Source organism: Theropithecus gelada, chromosome 14 (assembly GCF_003255815.1).
Source record: "Theropithecus gelada isolate Dixy chromosome 14, Tgel_1.0, whole genome shotgun sequence".
Classification (NCBI taxonomy): Eukaryota; Metazoa; Chordata; class Mammalia; order Primates; family Cercopithecidae; genus Theropithecus; species Theropithecus gelada.
Window position 1 is genome coordinate 108,703,574 of NC_037682.1, and position 19,625 is coordinate 108,723,198.

General features: G+C 57.6%; 2 protein-coding genes across 9 annotated transcripts in view; both read left to right on the forward strand.

Annotated features, from left to right (window-relative positions):
* Window positions 1-12,011, forward strand: part of SIDT2 (SID1 transmembrane family member 2) — a 19,155-nt gene extending 7,144 nt beyond the window's left edge. Inside the window, exons 9-27 of one of the 4 annotated variants that reach the window (XM_025355314.1) lie at window positions 1,025-1,118; window positions 1,480-1,532; window positions 1,886-1,897; window positions 2,275-2,346; window positions 2,525-2,596; window positions 3,603-3,721; window positions 4,061-4,134; window positions 4,227-4,293; window positions 4,826-4,899; window positions 5,040-5,163; window positions 5,498-5,615; window positions 6,469-6,605; window positions 6,845-6,953; window positions 7,171-7,247; window positions 7,415-7,461; window positions 7,751-7,856; window positions 8,427-8,537; window positions 10,371-10,484; window positions 10,573-12,011. In XM_025355314.1, coding sequence (XP_025211099.1) covers window positions 1,025-1,118; window positions 1,480-1,532; window positions 1,886-1,897; window positions 2,275-2,346; window positions 2,525-2,596; window positions 3,603-3,721; window positions 4,061-4,134; window positions 4,227-4,293; window positions 4,826-4,899; window positions 5,040-5,163; window positions 5,498-5,615; window positions 6,469-6,605; window positions 6,845-6,953; window positions 7,171-7,247; window positions 7,415-7,461; window positions 7,751-7,856; window positions 8,427-8,537; window positions 10,371-10,484; window positions 10,573-10,635 — 1,643 coding nt within the window. In that variant the 3' untranslated portion in view covers window positions 10,636-12,011. Of the gene's footprint in view, window positions 1-1,024; window positions 1,119-1,479; window positions 1,533-1,885; window positions 1,898-2,274; window positions 2,347-2,524; window positions 2,597-2,788; window positions 2,852-3,602; window positions 3,722-4,060; window positions 4,135-4,226; window positions 4,294-4,825; window positions 4,900-5,039; window positions 5,164-5,497; window positions 5,616-6,468; window positions 6,606-6,844; window positions 6,954-7,170; window positions 7,248-7,414; window positions 7,462-7,750; window positions 7,857-8,426; window positions 8,538-10,370 lie in introns of all 4 variants that reach the window. The other 3 variants (XM_025355313.1, XM_025355316.1, XM_025355315.1) reach the window with 3 other exon arrangements.
* A 1,719-nt stretch (window positions 12,012-13,730) lies between these two features.
* Window positions 13,731-19,340, forward strand: TAGLN (transgelin). 5 transcript variants are annotated; one of them, XM_025355320.1, is made up of 5 exons: window positions 13,731-13,995; window positions 17,544-17,735; window positions 17,841-18,018; window positions 18,319-18,421; window positions 18,753-19,340. In XM_025355320.1, the coding sequence occupies exons 2-5, from the start codon at window positions 17,556-17,558 to the stop codon at window positions 18,895-18,897; spliced, it is 606 nt and encodes a 201-aa protein (XP_025211105.1). In that variant the 5' UTR covers window positions 13,731-13,995; window positions 17,544-17,555; the 3' UTR covers window positions 18,898-19,340. The 5 variants fall into 5 exon arrangements, with proteins under 5 accessions (XP_025211105.1, XP_025211106.1, XP_025211104.1 ...); XM_025355321.1 differs by having other exon boundaries at window positions 13,862-14,386; XM_025355319.1 differs by lacking the exon at window positions 13,731-13,995 and adding an exon at window positions 14,820-14,901.
* The last annotated feature ends 285 nt before the right edge of the window (window positions 19,341-19,625 follow it).

Here is a 19,625-nt window from a genome sequence, read left to right on the forward strand (position 1 = left end):
TAGAGACGGGGTTTCACCGTGTTAGCCAGGATGGTCTCGATCTCCTGACCTCGTGATCCGCCCGTCTCGGCCTCCCAAAGTGCTGGGATTACAGGCTTGAGCCACCGCGCCCAGCTAGTTTTTTGTATTTTTTTTAGTAGAAGCGGGGTTTCACCATGTTAGCCAGGATGGTCTCGATCTCCTGACCTCGTGATCCGCCCGTCTCGGCCTCCCAAAATGCTGGGATTACAGGCTTGAGCCACTGCGCCCGGCCAAGGGTGCCTCTCTTATATGGATTATTTATTCAGCAAATATTTATTGAGCATCTCCTATATGCCAGATGGTATGCTAAGGCAGCAGTCCATGGGGGGGTGGGGTCCTTTCTAGAGGAACAGGAGGCAGTTAAGAGCTGTGGTGAGCAAAGGACAGGTCACTGTGGAAATACAGGATAGAGAAGGCTTCCTAGAGGACACAGTCCCTGAGCTGTGGTTTGAGGGTTAAGTCAAGGTGGAGTTTTTGAGAGGCCAGGCACAGTGGCTCAAGCCTATAATCCCAGCACTTTGGGAGGCTGAGGCAGGGAAATCGCTTGAAGCCAGGAATTCAAGACCAGCCTGAGTAACATAGCAAGATCCCATCTCTATAAAAAATTAAAAAATGAGCCAGGTGTGGTGGCACACATCTGTAGTCCCAGCTACTGAGGAGCCTGAGGTGGAAGGATGGAGCCTAGGAGTTGGCTGCAGTGAGCTATGATCATGCCACTGCACTCCAGCATGGGTAACAGAGTAAGACCCCAACTCTTGAAAAAGGAGAAGTAGAAGAGAAAGTTCTAGCACAGGGAGCAACATGAGCAAAAATAGGAGTGTGTCAGAGTTCGGTGTATTAGGGGAACTGCTAGTTGTTCATACTGGCTGGGCAGGGCCTTACATTCGAGGGGAGAGGGGTGAGAGATTGGGCTGGGCGGACGAGGACATGAAGGCCTTTGGGTGCCATGATGGGAGGTGGTGGAAGGTTTTGACCCGTCCACTTTCCTGTTTCCTCCTGGAAGCTGAGGCCTACGTCAGTGGGATGCTCTTTTGCCTGGGTATATTTCTCTCCTTTTACCTGCTGACCGTCCTCCTGGCCTGCTGGGAGAACTGGAGGTAAAGGGGAACTGCTGGGCCCTCCCCTGGTCTGGGTGAGTTGGGCAGGTGTGTGAGGGAGATCGCCTGGCAGGATCTGAGCCAGCCTAGGGTAATCGACACCATCCATAGCAGATGATGGTGGGACTGTTAGAGTCTGTGGCCCGTGACCCTCTCTAGAAACCATCCCCTCCCCTCAGCCTTCTTCCCAAGCAGGGAGACCCCATATTGCTCCCCAGCCTGTGAGGAACCCTGGGACCAAGGGTGGAGGACAGGGTCATAGGGATGAGAGTGGAGTGGAGAGGTAGAAGGAAAGCCAGCCCCATACAGAGGGATCCTTGTCCTGTCCCATCTGGGTGGCCTTTGGATTCTGTCCATGCAGGCAGAAGAAGAAGACCCTGCTGGTGGCCATTGACCGAGCCTGCCCAGAAAGCGGTACCTCCAGGGGGCCTGGGTGGGGTGGGCACAATGTGCTTTGTGTTTTGGGGGGTAGTGGTGGATGGTTCCCTAAGGGGTTGAAGGAGGAAGGGCTGGGGGCTTCCAGATGTTCAGATTGGGGTAACATTCCACAGATGGGAATGAGGCTGGGATATGATGTCCATGCATCCCTAACATGCAGACCTCAGAGGCTGAGGCCGTTGCTTGGTTTATTCCATGTCTAGTTATGGTGTCTGCCTGCCTTGGGCAGTGCGGCCCACTGTCTCTGGGATTATTAACCTTGCCTTCTCTCTCTCTTCCACCCCCCCTCTCTTTCTGTCCTCCCTCCTGCGTGGGACCTTCTCTCTTAGCTTCTCTCCTTGGTAAGCTCCAAGTGCAGTAGGCAGAGGAGCTGGAGTCCAGAGTCGGGGAGGGAGGGTGGAGCACAGGGCTGTCTGGAGGGCACGTGGGCGGGCCAGATGTTGTCTTTGTTGCTGGTAACTTAGATGTGCCCATTCTTGAACTTTCTCTCTCTTTAGGGATGACAAAGGGTGGTGCTGTTTCCATGGGAGAGGCAGGCAGGGGGCTGGGGCGGGTGGTGGTGGCAGCCGTGGGGCGTGCTTGCCTGGATGGGTGCTGCTTCTCGGCTGCTGGCATGGCCTCCTTGTGGCTGTCTTCTCTGGATCTTTCTTTGTTCTTCTTCCTGGCTCTAGGCCTCTCTCTCCATCCAGCGCTAACGAACCTTGACTTCTCATTGCAGGTCACCCTCGAGTCCTGGCTGATTCTTTTCCTGGCAGTTCCCCTTATGAGGGTTACAACTATGGCTCCTTTGGTACGTGTCAAAGCCAGCGCCGTGCTTGCCGGGGACACAGCCTGGTCTCCTTAGGCCACCACCTCTGAGGCAGTAGAGTGGGAGCCACCTCCTCCGGCCCCCACACCCTTTGCAGGTGCTCAGAGCCCCTTTCCCTGCGGCCTCTCCTTCCTGCCTCACCATTGATCCTTCCTCGCAGAGAATGTTTCTGGATCTACGGATGGTCTGGTTGACAGCGCTGGCGCTGGGGACCTCTCTTATGGTTACCAGGGTGAGTGGGCCAGGCTGGGAGGGGCTGTGTGGTGCAGGCTGGTGTTGGCTGGGTAAAATGTCACGGTGGGCGGTTGCCTCTTCTGCCAGATGCTGGAACCCAGGAAAGGCCTGCTGTTTTCCTAACCCCTCTCTTCCCTCATCCCCTCCTCTTTGGCCCCAGTTCCCTGGTAACTTTCCCTTTCCTTTGAAGGGCACGACCAGTTCAAGCGGCGCCTCCCCTCTGGCCAGATGCGGCAGCTGTGCATTGCCATGGGTAGACGTGGGGAGGGGGTAGGGCCGTTTTGCCAATCAGTGCCTGCCGGCTCCGGTTGACTGCCGGCTCTGGGGCCAGAAAGATTCTATGTGCATGGCTTTCCCATGTAATTCCAGTAATTGCCCGCTCTTGTGTCTTCTGAGACAGCAGCACGACACAGACTCCTTTGGCTGGGGGGCTGATGCCTCTGCTCCCCCCATGCTGGATGTTCTAGTTTATCGTCTGTGTTGCCAGCGCCCTCACTCCCTGGCCTGCTAGGGGAGGGCTCACAGGCTCGGGGGTCACATTCTGGCCTCTGAATAAAGGAGAGATGCTCTTTCTGCACCCCAGGCCCACTGGGTCTTTAATCCAGTGGCAGCCAAGCCAGTGTCTTCTCAGAACCCACAGGGCTGGGCGCCGTTTAATCAGCATGACTTGCCGAGTTCAATCCTGTTGTTTGTGTCTGCTGCCTGGGGTCTCCTCAGTGTCCTGGCCTGGGAAGCCCTAGCCCATGAGGGGTGCCAGGAACAGAGCAAAGCTAGAGTGGCTCCTGTGTGGGCCTCTTCTAGAGTCTACCATCCTCCCCCAGGACTTAGGAGCACCTGATGTCTCCTCCCAGCTCCTGAGCCCACCTCCACCCCAGCTCTGAGCCCCAGCCCACAATTTGCCTCTTCCCTACTGCCCAATAATTGTTATAATTGCCTCAGATGGGCGAGGGCCACTGTGGGTTTTGTGCCCACCGGTGCAACCCCTCCCTCCCTGCCCTTTCCAGGCCGCTCCTTTGAACCTGTGGGTACTCGGCCCCGAGTGGACTCCATGAGCTCTGTGGAGGAGGATGACTATGACACATTGACCGACATCGATTCCGACAAGAATGTCATTCGCACCAAGGTCTGACCCATGGGCCTGGCCTGGTCAGGCGTTTCCCAAGAAAGGGACATTCTGTCTTCCTGCCCCAGCATGTTCCTACTGACATGGCATTTATGGAAGCAGAAGGAAGGGGCTCAGCTGGGGCAGGACAGATGCCTGGGAAACTAACTTGAGCCCCAACCCCTTCTGGCATGATTGACCAAACCCTGGGTCTAAGTGGCCACAGCAGTGGGATGGCCTTGAACCCTGCCCACCTGCATTCGGCCCTGTCTGAGGGAGGCCCCTCTTGTCCACCTCTAACCTGGGGGAGGGGCTTCTCCCCAGTGGCAGTAAGTGGGGCTGATTCCAGCTTCTCCCCAGCAATACCTCTACGTGGCCGACCTGGCACGGAAGGACAAGCGTGTTCTGCGGAAAAAGTACCAGATCTACTTCTGGTGAGCGGGCCGAGTGGCTGGGGCTCTGCTGTTGGTGGGCGTGTGGCGGCCTTGGGTGCCGCCTGCCTCACTGCCGCCCTCCCACTCCGCAGGAACATCGCCACCATTGCTGTCTTCTATGCCCTTCCTGTGGTGCAGCTGGTGATCACCTACCAGACGGTGAGAGGGCAGGGCAGGTTCACCTTTCCCACAGCCTGGGACACTGCCCCAAAGTTCAGAGCCTCCCAGCCTGGGGCCCTGGTCTTCCATCGCAGGACCTGGGTTCAGATCCCAGCTCTGCCTTCCCAGCTGAGTGACCCAGGGCAAATCACATAACCCCCCAACCCTGAGTGTCAGTTTCTTCATCTGCAAAATGGGGACAGCCCCTCCCTGGTTTGTTGTGCAGATTATGAAACCAAAGTCCTGGGACTTTGTAAGCATCAGTTTCCCTTCCCTTGTCTCTGTCCTATGGGGCAAGAACTTCCATCACAGTCATGCCTCAGGGTTTTCAGCCACGCCTACTGAGGGGGGCAGTGACTGTGCTGCTTGGCATCCGTGTTCTCAGAAGGAGCACATGCCTGGGGTGCTGTGTGTTCCCACCTGCTAGCTGTGGTGGCACTTGCTCTTTTTTGCCAAAGGGGCCCAGGTGGCGGGGTGTGGGCTGAGTTGGGCGTGACGACAGACCCACTCCCTGTCCCTGCTCCTGCTACAGGTGGTGAATGTCACAGGGAATCAGGACATCTGCTACTACAACTTCCTCTGCGCCCACCCGCTGGGCAACCTCAGGTGGGGGTTATGCTGGGAGGCCCCTTGTCCAGGCCAAGGGTGAAATGGGGCAAGGGCTGGGGCTTTGCAACGCCCGCCCAGGCTAGGGAAGAGGCCTGGGTGTGAGGCCCAAACAGTCCACCTTGTGTCGCCCCTTCTAGCGCCTTCAACAACATCCTCAGCAACCTGGGGTACATCCTGCTGGGGCTGCTTTTCCTGCTCATCATCCTGCAGCGGGAGATCAACCACAACCGGGCCCTGCTGCGCAACGACCTCTATGCCCTGGTGAGGGAGCACCTGCCTGCCTGCCGCAGCCTCAGCTCCTGCACAGACCCCAAGCCTTGGCTCCAGGATGCCTTTTCTGGCAGGCCTGGCCCTGCCTTCCCCAGCTCTCCCCTCCCCAGCCCTGTCTGGCCCACCCTATCCAGCCCAGCCTGCCCTACCCTGCCCTGCCCTCCCTTGCCCAGCCTTTCCAGGCCAGCGCCCCCCCACACACCCACACTCGACACACACCCCCCCCCTTTTCCTCTTCCACTCCTCTTAGGGTCCCTCTTTTGGGTCCCTTCTTCTCTTCCTGCCTCACTTCCTCCCTCCCTTCCCTTCTCTCTCTCTCCAACAGGAATGTGGGATCCCCAAACACTTTGGGCTGTTCTACGCCATGGGCACAGCCCTGATGATGGAGGGGCTGCTCAGTGCTTGCTATCACGTGTGCCCCAACTATACCAATTTCCAGTTCGGTGAGTGGAGCCTCCTTCTTTTCTGGCTCTACCTGCAGCAGGGACCTGCCTGAGTCCTTCACCATCCCCAGGTCACCCACAGGGATTGCTAAGACAGCCCTGTAGGAAACTCCAAGGCTGGCGTGCCTGGGTGTGTACACATCTTAGCCTATGAAACATGGGCACCTAGATGCTCCTTCATTTGTCTGTCAAGCTATTCCTATGTAAAGGCATGTGCCACACTGAAGAAAACAGGATAATTAAGAAGGGGGCCCTGTGCCGAGCACAGTGGCTCACACCTGTAATCCTAGCACTTTGGGATGCCGAGGCGGGGGGATCGCCTGAGGTCAGGAGTTTGAGATCAGCTTGGCCAACATGGTGAAACCCCATCTCTACTGAAAATGCAAACATTAGCTGGGTGTGGTAGTGCACGCCTGTAATCCCAGCTACTCGGGGGGCTGAGGCAAGAGAATTGCTTGAGTCCAGGAGGCGGAGGTTGCAGTGAGCCGAGATCCTGCCCTTGCACGCCAGCCAGGGCAATAGAATGAGACTCTGTCTCCAAAAAAATAAAAGGGCGTCCCTGATCTCAGGGTGCTCACAGACTAAGACACAGACCAAGTTGTCTCTGTCTTCAGGAGATGTTAGACTCTGGGCGACGGCCAGTGGGGTGGCAGTGTGGTGTGGCACGTACGCAGTGTGGTGTGGCAGGTACAACTAAGGTACTAAAGTTCAAGTGCCACCCCACCACCAGCTCGCTCCACAGCCATGGCAGGGCACCAGGGCTCTCTCTTCCTCTGGGATTGTTGGGGCCAGGAGTTCTCTGCTGGGGCTTGGTGGCCATTTCTGCAGCTCCCTTCTGTGTCCCTCATCCTAGACACATCGTTCATGTACATGATCGCCGGACTCTGCATGCTGAAGCTCTACCAGAAGCGGCACCCGGACATCAACGCCAGTGCCTACAGTGCCTACGCCTGCCTGGCCATCGTCATCTTCTTCTCTGTGCTGGGCGTGGTGAGGGCCTGACCTGCTCTGCTCAGCCTGTATGATAGGATAGGTGCACGCGCATTCACACACGTGGTGCACACCCTCCGCCGCCTCCTGCATGAGAGATTCCTGCTCCTCTCCTGAGATGCCTTCCTGGGCCCCTCTCTGAGTCCCAGCCTGGCTGAGCAGCGAGCCCCAGGAAGGGTGGGCCATCCAAGCCACTTCCCTCTGCACGCTCACCGCTGCCCTTGGTGGTCTCCCGACAGGTCTTTGGCAAAGGGAACACGGCGTTCTGGATTGTCTTCTCCATCATTCACATCATTGCCACCCTGCTCCTCAGCACGCAGCTCTATTACATGGGCCGCTGGAAACTGGGTGAGGGCACACCTGGGGCAGGGCCTGGGGGAGGGGCCTGGGAGGCCTCAGGAACCCGGATGCATGGGAGTCGCTCAGGTTCTGTCTTCCTGGGGGCCCTGGAGGAGTCACTGGGTGAGGAATTAGATCAGGCCTGGGCTCCTCAGCTGGCACATCCCAGGGGTCCGGCAAAGGAGGGTGCCCCGTGCCTGTCAGCGCCACTCCCTTCTCTGTGCAGACTCGGGGATCTTCCGCCGCATCCTCCACGTGCTCTACACAGACTGCATCCGGCAGTGCAGCGGGCCGCTCTACGTGGTACCTGCCCGGCTCTCCTGCCCCATTCTCCACATCTCCTTTCTTCCCTCTGATGGGGGAGTGGGGCTGGGCTGAGGACCCAGGGGAGGGTGGGGACCAGGTGGCTGGGCCTTCTTCTACCACCCTCCCTGCCCTGCCCTCAGTCCCCGTGTCCTGCTTCCCTCCAGGACCGCATGGTGCTGCTGGTCATGGGCAACGTCATCAACTGGTCACTGTGAGTACAGTCGGGGGTGGCGGCCTGGCTGGGTGGACAGCTGGGGACTCAGCCAGCCACTGGCTGCATCAGGGGCTGAGGACAACTTCCAAATGTTGGGCATAAGACATGAGGGCTAAGAAGAGAGGTCTTGGCCTCTCCTCTCTCTCTTGGCATCTGGGCTTCTAGAATCTTCTGTGGGCCTCGGAATGCAGCCCAACATCATAATAAAACATGGCGGGGCAGGGCAGGAAGAGTGCTTCCTTGCCTTTGGCCTTCCTGCTTCACCACCCTTCGTCCCTCCTGCCAGGGCTGCCTATGGGCTCATCATGCGCCCCAACGATTTCGCCTCCTACTTGTTGGCCATTGGTATCTGCAACCTGCTTCTTTACTTCGCCTTCTACATCATCATGAAGGTGAGCGGGACTGGCACTCTATCAGATCCTCTGCTTTCTAGGGAGAGAGATGGGCCCGGCAGCACTGAGGGGCAGTGAGACTGCTGGTTGCGGAGGGGAGAGGCTAAAGCCTCTTGCATGGGCCTCTAGGAGCCAACTGCAGCCCAAAGGCCATTTTCTGAGCCCCTTCCAAGGACCCTTGAAATGGGTGGCATTTTAGGCTGCCGTTGTAAGTGCCCCTTTGCATGCAGAAGGGGCCGAGGGGAGGTAGGGTGTGGGCCTCCCAGGATCAGGTGCTTCCCCAGGAACCATCCTGCCATCCAATCTGAGTGGAGCCCCCTGCATAGGGAGCACCTCCAGGCCAGTACACTGTCCCGACACAGGGTTCTGGATGCATGGAGGCTGGGTGGGGTGGACATCGGGGCGGAGGCAGGTTGATCTCTGTGGTTGTGTGGAATGGTATGAATCCAAGGAGCAGTCCTGAAGGCCTGGGAGGCCATGAGGAAAGGGAATCTGGGAAAGGCTGGGTGGGACAGTGGGGTGGGACAGGGGTGAGCCCTCAGACTGCTGTCCCTTCATGGCCCCTCCCAGCTCCGGAGTGGGGAAAGGATCAAGCTCATCCCCCTGCTCTGCATCGTCTGCACCTCGGTGGTCTGGGGCTTCGCACTCTTCTTCTTCTTCCAGGGACTTAGCACCTGGCAGGTGAGCACTCACCCACAGGCTCCTCACGAGCCCACAAGTGGCCAGTCCTCTTTTCAGACATTGTTTGGGGCTGGGCCTGGTGGTTGATACCTGTAATCCCAGCACTTTGGGAAGCTGAGGCAGGAGGATCGCTTGAGGCGTTCAAGGCCAGCCTGGGCAATATAGTAAGAACCCGTCTCTACAAAAAATGAAAAAAATAAAAATAAAAAAGTTAGCCTGGTGTGGTGGCATTCACCAGTAGTGCAGTAGTCCTAGCTACCCCGGAAGCAGAGGCAGGAAGATAGCCTGCGCAGGAGTTCGAGGCTGCAGTGAGCCGAGATCGCACCACTGTGCTCTAGCCTGGATGACAGACCCCGTCTCTAAAAAAAATTTTTACACGAACATCATTTGGGAACACCTACCATAGGCCAGCACTTTCATAGCAGCTGTCCCAGTTAATCCTCCTAGAATTCCAGCCTGGAGATAGCTCCATTTTACTTAACGAGGCAGATGAGGCTCAGAGAGGCCACGTGACTTCCCCAGGGCATGTCGCCAGTGAGTGGCACAGCTGGTGTTTGAAGCCAGCGAGGCTGGGCTCTCTTCTCTGCCTTGCAGGGCACCTACCACATGTCAGGCTTTAATTCTGGGAACAGAACTAAGTCTGACATGGTCTCTGAGGGACTCATAAACTAGACGAAGAGGGCTGGAAGGACTATTGGTGCATGACTCTCAGTGCTGTTTATGATGTGATACATGAAATGAAGGGCACAGGCAAGACGGGGCAGGAGGACAGAAGACTAAGGGGTCTCTCCGAGTTAGGAGTCCAGGAAAGCTTCCTGGAAGAAGTGGGCCTTGTTCTGGGCTATAAAAGTCCTGGGTGAGGGGGGCTGGGTACAGTGGCTCACGCCTGTAATCCCAGCACTTTGGGAGGCTGAGGTGGGCAGATCACGAGGTCAAGAGATCGAGACCATCCTGGCCTACATGGTGAAACCCCATCTCTAGTAAAAATACAAAAATTAGCTGGGCGTGATGGTGAGTGCCTGTAATCCCAGCTACTCGGGAGGCAGAGGCAGGAGAATTGCTTGAACCCGGGAGGTGGAGGTTGCAGTGAGCCGAGATCTCTCCACTGCACTCCAGCCTGGCGACAGAGCGAGACTCTGTCTCAAAAAAAAAAAAAAAAAACAGGTTTGGGAAATGGAGAAGAGCCCCATGGCCCAGACCTGCTCTGACCTTAGTAGTAATGATACGGGGCAGATTTGGAGGTCAGTGAATGCACTTATCTGGGAGCCAAGCCGACTGTGAGGGTGGGGCAGGTCTTGGTGATGTCTGTGGCCTCGGCATGTAGCACAGACAGACACGGCCTGGATGAGCTTATGGGATAGAGCTTATGGGTAGAGCAGGGAAGACTGTGAGTGCCACAGGTTATGGCTACTGTCCCAGAGCAGGGGTGTGACCTGACAGTAGTGCTTTGGAAAAACCAATGAACCTGCAGAAAGATGAGAGCAGGGGTGGAGTCCAAGGCCGGGAAGTGGGTGAGAAGCCTTCTGCCATCCCTCAGCTGAAGGCCTTCAAGGTTGTTGCAACCCTGTGCTCTTAGATCAAGGGAAGAGAATCAGAAGGAAGGAGGGTAAGAGTGAAAGAAAGGGGAAGAGAAGCCAGTGAACTCAGGGAGAAGTTTGTAACCAAAGGCCATTTCTTAGATCGGGAAGGGGTGGGGACAAGGGACAGGTCAGAATTGCTGCTGTCCTGCCTGGGGCTGGAGAGAGGGGTGCCCAGGAGCAAGGTGGCAGATGGGTCTGGCCCTGGCCCTGGCAGAGCAGGGTCACTCGGCAGTTTTTCTTGTTGCTCCCCAAGAAAACCCCTGCGGAGTCAAGGGAGCACAACCGGGACTGCATCCTCCTCGACTTCTTTGACGACCACGACATCTGGCACTTCCTCTCCTCCATCGCCATGTTCGGGTCCTTCCTGGTAAGCGGGCCTCTCGGCCAAGCCGGGTGGGTGCGTGAAGGTAGCAGCTGCCTCCTTCTCTGTGGCTGATCTGGCGTCCACCCCCCAGGTGTTGCTGACACTGGATGACGACCTGGACACTGTGCAGCGGGACAAGATCTATGTCTTCTAGCAGGAGCTGGGCCCTTCGCTTCACCTCAGGGGGCCCTGAGCTCCTTTATGTCACAGACCGGGCACTCTGTCGTGCTGTGGCGATGAGTCCCAGCACCGCTGCCCAGCACTGGATGGCAGCAGGACAGCCAGGTCTAGCCTAGGCTTGGCCTGGGACAGTCATGGGGTGGCATGGAGCCTTGCAGCTGTCCTCTGCCAAGGAGGAGGCCTGCTCCCCTGGAACCCCCGGACATTGGCCAAATTGCTGCTTTCTTCTCAGTGTTGGGGCCTTCCATGGCCCCCATCCTTTGGCTCTCCATTTGTCCCTCTGCAAGAGGAAGGATGGAAGGAACACCCTCCCCATTTCATGCCTTGCATTTTGCCCGTCCTCCTCCCCACAATGCCCCAGCCTGGGACCTAAGGCCCCTTTTTCCTCCCATACTCGCGCTTCAGGGCCTAGTCTGGGGCCTGAATCTCTGTCCTGTATCAGGGCCCCAGTTCTCTTTGGGGCTGTCCCTGGCTGTCATCACTGCCCATTCCAGTCAGCCAGGATGGATGGGGGTATGAGATTTTGGGGGTTGGCCAGCTGGTGCCAGACTTTTGGTGCTAAGGCCTGCAAGGGGCCCGGGGTGGTGAGTACTATCTTCCCTCTGACCTGTGCTCAGGGCTGGCTCTTTAGCAATGCGGTCAGCCCAATTTGAGAACAGCCCTCTGATTCAAGAGGCTGAGTTCAGAGGTCACCTCCTCGTCCCATCAGCCCCCAGACTGATGCCAGCACCAGGACTGGAGGGAGAAGCACCTCACCTCTTCCCTTCCTTCTTTCCAGGCCCTTAGTCCTGCCAAGCCCCAGCTGGGGGCCTTTCAGTGCCATTGACGCTGCCCAAGAATGTCCAGGGGCAAAGGAGGGACGGTACAAAGAGTTCAGCTCGTGCCGCCTCCACAGCCGCGGGCGCCCCAGTGCCTGCCTTAGAAAGGGGCTTCAGGAAGGGATGTGCTGTTTCCCTGTACGTGCCCAGTCCTAGCCTCGTTCTAGGACCCAGGGCTGGCTTCTGAGTTTCCGTCCAGTCTTCAGCCAAGTTCTGTTAGTCACGCACACACATGCCTACGAAACCTTGGAGTTTACACTGAGTTGCCCCAGCTCTGGGCGCCCTGGCCACCCTGGTCCTTGGAGCCCCTTCGTCCCACCTGGTCCGCTCCAGATGCCAAGGATGGGGGAGCTCAGGTGGGGCCTCTGCCTTGGGGATGGGAATGTGTTTTATTCTCCCAAACTTGTTTTTATAGCTCTGCGTGGGCTGGGAGATGAGGCGGGTCTGGATCTTTTCTCAGAGCGTTTCCATTCTATGGTTGCATTTCCGTTTTCTATGAATGAGTTTGCATTCAATAAACAACCAGACTCAGCTGTTGGGCCCCTTGTTTGCACTCCCTCTCTGGGTGGAGCTGTTGAGGATGAGGGGAGAGGCGAAGGGCCTCCATCTCCCCTTCCTTCAAGCCATGGCCCTACTGGGAACTGCAGTTCCTTGATTCTCCCATTTTTCCTGTCTCTCCAGCAACAGCATTAATTCAGTAAACACTTACCGCGGCACTGTGCTGGATAGAGGCTGGTTACTGAAAAAGCCTTTCCCACGCCATCCCCCCAGACACCCGTCCTTACCTCCCCAGGAACAGCAGTCTCTGCCCACCTGGCCCCGCCTGCCAGACTGAGGCTCGCTTCACCTCTGACCCGAGTGCCCCCCAGCTCACCAGGCCACAGGCCCAGGCAGTGCTCCCTGATGGGGCGTTTGTAATCTGCTGAGCATGCAGGCTGAGGCAGGAGGGTGATGGAAGCTGGGCAGGTTCCAAGAGGAGGGAGTTTTGATATGTCCCTGAAAGGTTCATTGAGACTTCAGTCAGCTAAGGAGGACACGATTTGGAGGCCAAGGAGTTTGGTGAATTCAGAACACAACCAGAGGTCTGTGGCGTCAGGGATGGAGGAGTGGGCTTTTTCCCCTTGCCGGGGCCCCGCTCCTCTTCCTGCTCTTCCCGCAGGCGCCACTGGGAGGTGCTATGGCTGTGCCTCCCCTGGGCTCGAGCGCGTCTGGCTGCAGTGGGCAGAACTGCAGAGGTGGGTCTCACCTCTGCCAGGCCTGGCAGCCCCCTCCTAGGGCCTTGTTTGGCTTGGGGTGGTGCCGGGTGTGGTGGCGTGTGTGTAGCGGACAGTGTTAGGTCCTCCCTACCAGGTGCCCTTGCAGGGGAGTGCCACAGCAGGCAGTCCAGGGACCCCACTGTTAGTCTCACCTTTTTTAACCTCCTGTCTCTCCCCAGGATCCCTGAAGCCAGGTACAAGCAAGATGGGAGTGGGTCATCTCCGTGGAGGGACAGAGGCTGGTCTGTTTTCCAGGCTGGTAGGGACTGTTACTAAAGGGAGGAAGGGATACCAGCCTCCTGAGTCTCCTGTTCCTGCGTTAGTGTCTCAGGCCCTGCCAGGCCTTAGAGACCCTCTTACTGACACTGCCCACTGGATGGGGACCACAGTTGGACACAGCTTCTGCCGAACCCTCAAATCCCAGCCTAAAGCATGTAACTCAAGACCTACCTGAACTGAAAGCTCTTCTCAATCTGGGCAGTGTGGTACAATTGAAAGTGTGGGTCTGACCACCTCTCCTGCACCCACGGGAGTCGGCAGAGGTGCGCAGGATCTGCCACTCACCATTCACCATGTGGCCTTGAGGAAGATGCACTGGGGGCCTCAGTTTCCTCATCTGTAAAATGGGGATGTAATGACATCCTCACAATGTAGCTGTGAGTATTCACTGAGAGCACTGCAGAGGGCCTGGTGTGGAGTAGGTCCTCAGGAAAGGTTGGCTCCATGTCCCATCAGAGCTAAAAGCCCCAGGAGGAGAGGAGGGCTGGTTTGTCCTCACAAACCCCTGGGATCCCCAGCTCCCCAGCCCCTTGCCCCTTTCTCCACCCAGACTCTATTGAACTCCCCCTCTTCTCAAACTCGGGGCCAGAAAGCAGTGAAGTAGGAGCAGCCGTAAGTCCCGGCAGGGTCCTGTCCATAAAAGGCTTTTCCCGGGCCGGCTCCCCCGCCGGCAGCATGCCCCGCCCTGGCCCGCTCCATCTCCAAAGCATGCAGAGAATGTCTCGGCAGCCCCGGTAGACTGCTCCAACTTGGTGTCTTTCCCCAAATATGGAGCCTGTGTGGAGTCACTGGGGGAGCCGGGGGTGGGGAGGGGAGCCGGCTTCCTCCAGCAGGGAGGGGGCCGAGGAGCAAGCCAGCGGGGGAGGCTGACATCACCACAGCGGCAGCCCTTTAAACCCCTCACCCAGCCAGCGCCCCATCCTGTCTGTCCAAGCCCAGACACAAGTCTTCACTCCTTCCTGCGAGCCCTGAGGAAGCCCTGTGAGTGCACTGGCTGGGGCTTGGAGGGAAGTTGGGCTGGAGATGGACAGGAACAGTGGGTGCATTTCAGGCAGGCTCTCCTGAGGTCCCAGGCGCCAGCTCCTGGCTGGGGAAAAACTCACCTCTCAGTCTGCGTGGGGGCCCAAGCTCCAGGCAGAGTGGGCTGGATCGCTAGTGTCCTGGATCTCTCTCAGACCGGGCAGCCCTGGGCTCATTGTAATGCCTGGGATGACTTGGCTGGTGCAGAGGAATTGATGGTGGAAACCACCGGGGTGAGAGGGAGGCTCCCCATCTCAGTCAGCCGCATCCACGGGGTGTGCGTAAGGCTGCAGGCGCTGGCTGGTTAGGCCAAGGCTCTGCTGTCTGTCGCCCCTCTAGAACCTCCAAGGAGGTGAGGAGTGGGTGAATGCACCTGTGTTGGAGCACGGTGTCCCACTCTGGCGGGTCCCCAGGGCCTGAGCAGCAGCGATAGCCCTGCGACAAGGTGAAGGGCCACAGAACTCTTGTATTCCACAGTCTGGGGCAGCAGAGTGTGGAGATGGGAGGCCTGTCCTTCCGACAAGCAGCCCCTTCCACTGTCTGACAGTGGGAGGTCACCCGCACTATAGCAGAGGGGTGGGGGCGGGTACTGCCAAGGAGGAGCTTCGGAGTGATGGACAGGGCAGGCCTGGGACCCTTGGTCTTCTCCAAAGCGTAGTTTCCTTTCGAGGTACTATTCCAAAGGTAGCAGTGAGGATGGCGCGCATTTATGTACCCGGGCCACTCTGTTTGTCTGTGGAGTGGAGAGGAGCCACCCTCCTGCCCTCTCAGAGGTCCCGATGTGCTCACTCCTATTTGGGAAGAGAGAAGGGGCACAGCAGCCCTGCAGGGTCCCCTGGTTCTACTCGCATTTCTGGGCTTCTGCTGGTAGGGGGTGCCACCTGCCCGTTTGCCCCGGACTTTCTTTCTCCACTGCCCACTTTCACCTCAGCTCAGGGGAGGGGCCCTGGCAGGAGCCACAGGGCAGGAGGGTCCAGGCCTGTCCATGCTGTCCTGGGAGTGTCTTGAGATGCCCCTGGGTGGGCTGCCCCGTAGTCATCCTCCTCTCCCCTCCCCACTGGCTCGAAGGTGGGTCTGGGGAGGCTTCATCAGAGGACTCTAAAGGGTTTCTGGGGATTCTCCACCTTCAGACCCTGACCCAGGAGGAGGAAGGGGAAGGATGGTGGTGCTGGGTGGGAGTGGGGGTGGTGTGTGCTTCATCCTCCCTCTGACCAAAATCCAAATCTTATCTCTAGATCTGGGGGCTGCAGTGTTGTGTACCTGCCACCCTTAGCCTTGCTGCTTTGCCCTGTACTGTCTGTTCTGATCCTCCTGAGACTGGAAGCTGGGGGTAGGGGACACACACTCTTTCCATCCGGTTCCTCAGGAGCCCAGCAGGGGTGTGGGAGGGGAAGGCAGGCATGAGGGCAGGTGGAGTGGGGGGCAGAAGCAGGGCCAGGGACAGAAGGTGGGTGCCTGTCTGGGATGGTGATGCAAAAGCTGAGACAGGCTGGGATGGATGGAGGCCAGGATGCAGGGCTACCGAAATCACCTGGTCCCAGCTGGCTTGGGGGTTTGGACCACAGTTCTTTGTGCAGGAGTCCTTGGGTGTTTGGGGAGCGGGGCTGGGACACTTAGGGTGAAGGGAGGGATTGGCTGTTTGTAGCTGAACAGTGGAACAGAGCACTGTCTCTGGGGTCTCTGGCATCACTGGCAGGGAGAGGGCTGGCTGGGCCAGAAGCCCACCTCATCCCCAGTGCTCAGAGAACTGGGTCCTCAGCGGTGGTCCTGTCCCCACTTTACACATAAGGAAATAGACGCAAGGAGGAGAGGGATGCCCAATGGCAGGCGCTTCGATGAGTCCATGTGAACGCTGCTGCGTGCTCAGGGAATGATGGTGAGAAAGGGGTGGAGGCTGGAGTGGGCAGCAAGGAACTGACATGTCTAGGTCAGTTTTTCACTCCTTGGTCAAAAGCAGGCTCTCTCCCTGGTCGTTACCAGGAGCCTGGCTCTGGGCAGCAAAGAACTGACATTTCGAGGAGCTCTGCTAAGGGCTGGGCAATATGTGAGGGAGTTCACAGACACCGTCCCATTTTCACAGCCCTCTGAGGTCGATAACATAACCCCCACTTCACGGATGAGGAACTCGAGCCCAGAAAGGCTGTCAGCCCTGGGAAAGGAAGGGCAGGGCACTGGGCTGGGCAGCTGGCCCGGGGCCGCTGGGGTGTGATAGTGTTCGCTCTGCTGCCCGCAGGTGGGGTGCTGGTGAGGAGGGGTCTCACCAGAGAGGGGGCCAGGAGAGCGCGCTCTTGCCTCCATCCTCAGACCAGTGTGTCCCTCCCAACCTCTGACCCTCTGAGGCCAGGAGATGGGTTCGGCTTCCTTTGGTACCTCTTTTGGAAGTCTCTTCAGACAAACACTGGAGAGAAGGCACAGCACCCTAGGGTGACATTAGTGGCCAAGTCAGGTTCCTGTTCCTGTTCCCAGCCACCCCCATCCATCTGCCCAGGGACCTACCTGCCTGGCCTGCTCCTGCTGCCACCCCTCTCCATGAGTGGGACTCCTGAGCAGTGCCAGGCCCGGGCCCTCAGGGTGGCAGTTGCTGGATGGGGCCGGGCTTCCCATTCCCTGGCAGGCAGACTCTTGGCTCTGGAAGATCCCTGGGGGACTCTGACTTCTTGGTTACTCAGGCTACTCCTTAAGAGTAGCCTTATGAGACCATAAGGGCATGAGGGGAAGTCGATGGGTAGACCAGGTGTCTCTGGTTCCTCTGAGGAAATGCAGCTTCTTTGCCAAGAGCTCTTGGGCTTTGGTGGCTTCCTAGCCCTTGCCTGGGGTGGGCAAGTTTTAGTCTCTTCAGCTGCAGACCAGAAGCTGAGCTGACCTGAAAAGAGCTGCAGTTCTGGAGTTCCGGCTTCCAGGCCAGGGCCAGCTTCTGGGTGAGAGTGGGAGGTGATGGTTCCTCGAGGCAGAGGCAGTAAACCCTCACACCTGCTGCTGGACAAACGCCCCAGCTGGCTGTATTCTGTGCGGGCAATGTGGCTTCTGGAAGATCTCTCCAGTGGCTCTGTGGCTGGTCTTGGCAAAGAATGTTCTAGACCAAGGGTTGTCAAACTACAGCTCATGGGCCAAATCCAGCCTGCTGTCTGCTTTTGTAAATAAAGTTTTATTGGAACAAAGCCATGTTCATTTGTTACATATTGTCTGTGGCTGCTTTCCCACTGCAACAGCAGAGACCACATGGCCTGCAAAGCCTAAACTATGTTCTGTCTTGTCCTTTACAAAAACAGTTTACTGACCCCTGCTCTAGACCTCCAAAGACCTGGTATCCTGTTTCCTGGTGTTCAAGTTCAGAGAGGTGTCTGGACTAGGGGCTGAGCCTGGCCTGAATGGGCAGTGCTGTGACAAGTGTCTAGGATGGCTGGGTACCCTGCACAGAGCTAGAAGGCCGCCTGGCACAGGTGAAAGCAGAGCTGCTCCCTGATCCTCTGACCCTCTGCCCTTCCCTCCTCCACCCTGGCCTGCTTTAGCTCTCCCCAAACATGGCCAACAAGGGTCCTTCCTATGGCATGAGCCGCGAAGTGCAGTCCAAAATCGAGAAGAAGTACGACGAGGAGCTGGAGGAGCGGCTGGTGGAGTGGATCATAGTGCAGTGCGGCCCTGATGTGGGCCGCCCAGACCGTGGGCGCTTGGGCTTCCAGGTCTGGCTGAAGAATGGCGTGGTGAGTGGCACCCTGGGCTGGGGGGCTAGGGTGTGCCACCTTGTGAGTCCTGGACCAATCCCTGAGCTGAGTGCTAAGCTGCGTCCTATGCCCTATGCCTGGTAGATTCTGAGCAAGCTGGTGAACAGCCTGTACCCTGATGGCTCCAAGCCGGTGAAGGTGCCTGAGAACCCGCCCTCCATGGTCTTCAAGCAGATGGAGCAGGTGGCTCAGTTCCTGAAGGCGGCTGAGGACTATGGGGTCATCAAGACTGACATGTTCCAGACTGTTGATCTCTTTGAAGGTAGAGAGGAAGAAAGGGCTGGGGGAGGAGGTGGGCAGGAGGACAGGGTGCTGGGGCAGAGAGAGGGGATGACCAGAATATGCCACAACTAGGGGTGTGCTCGCCTGCACACAGCAGGGATGGGATATGCCGAGAATAACACGCCACGCTCACAGGGCCCACTGAGAGGCCGCCCTTGAATTGGGGACAGCTCTTGCCCCTGGTTTGGCCATTTTTTTGTGAGAGACGGGGGCAGGCCCTGGCTTGGAGTCTTGTTTATACGTTCTTGATATTCGTCTCCTCTCTCCTGTCTTCTCACAGGCAAAGACATGGCAGCAGTGCAGAGGACCCTAATGGCTTTGGGCAGCTTGGCAGTCACCAAGAATGATGGGCACTACCGTGGAGATCCCAACTGGTTTATGAAGTATGTGGCCTCCGGGGAGCTTGTGTCTCCACATGGGGTGGGAGACAGCTTGTGCTAAGGAGCTTGCGGGAAGGATTAGGGGAAGCAGATAGCCAAGAAGGGATGAAGTGGGGGTCTGAGATCGGGAATAACGGGTCCTTAATACTCCTTGACCCCTCCCTTTCCACCCTCCTGCGCTCAGTCTCCCTAGCCTATGAGGCAAGCTAGATGAGGGAAAAAACATGGAACAGGAAGGCAATGGGATTGGGCTAGGATGTAACAAGAGGGATCAGAAAACAGGTGGAAAACACACAGTTCTAGCAAGTCTTTATCCTGGTTCCTCCTTTTCTAGGAAAGCGCAGGAGCATAAGAGGGAATTCACAGAGAGCCAGCTGCAGGAGGGAAAGCATGTCATTGGCCTTCAGATGGGCACCAACAGAGGGGCCTCCCAGGCCGGCATGACAGGCTACGGACGACCTCGGCAGATCATCAGTTAGAGGGGAGAGGGCCAGCCCTGAGCCCTGCCCTCGCCAGCTCCCTGGCTACAGCCATCCCGCTTAGCCTGCCTCACCCACACCTGTGTGGTACCTTCAGCCCTGGCCAAGCTTTGAGGCTCTGTCACTGAGCAACGGTAACTGCACATGGGCAGCTCCTCCCTGTGTCCCCAGCCTCAGCCCAACTTCTTACCCGAAAGCATCACTGCCTTGGCCCCTCCCTCCTGGCTGCCCCCACCACCTCTACTGTCTCCTCCCTGGGCTAAGCAGGGGAGAAGCGGGCTGGGGGTAGCCTGGATGTGGGCTAAGTCCACTGTCCTCCTTGGCGGCAAAAGCCCATTGAAGAAGAACCAGCCCAGCCTGCCCCCTATCTTTTCCTGGAATATTTTTGGGGTTGGAACTCAAAAAAAAAAAAAAAAAAAAAATACATCAATCTTTTCTCAGGCCTGGCTGGCAGAGTTTGATTTGCTCTGGTCACTTCTGTTAGGGTTCCAGATCTGAGCAGGGGACAGGCAGGCATCTCAGGCTTGTATGTGTTCCTGGCTGCCGTCCTCTGAAGGACCCTTCACGTGCCAAGATTCTGGGAGGGTCAGATTCTCTCAGAGGAAACAGGCCGTAGAAGAACAGGAGACCGAAGGGAAAAATCTCGGGGACCGAAGGGAAAAAGGAGCCACTCAGCAGTGTGCAGCGATTTTGGGGAGACAGAGGAAAGGAGAGATTGCAAGTGGCAG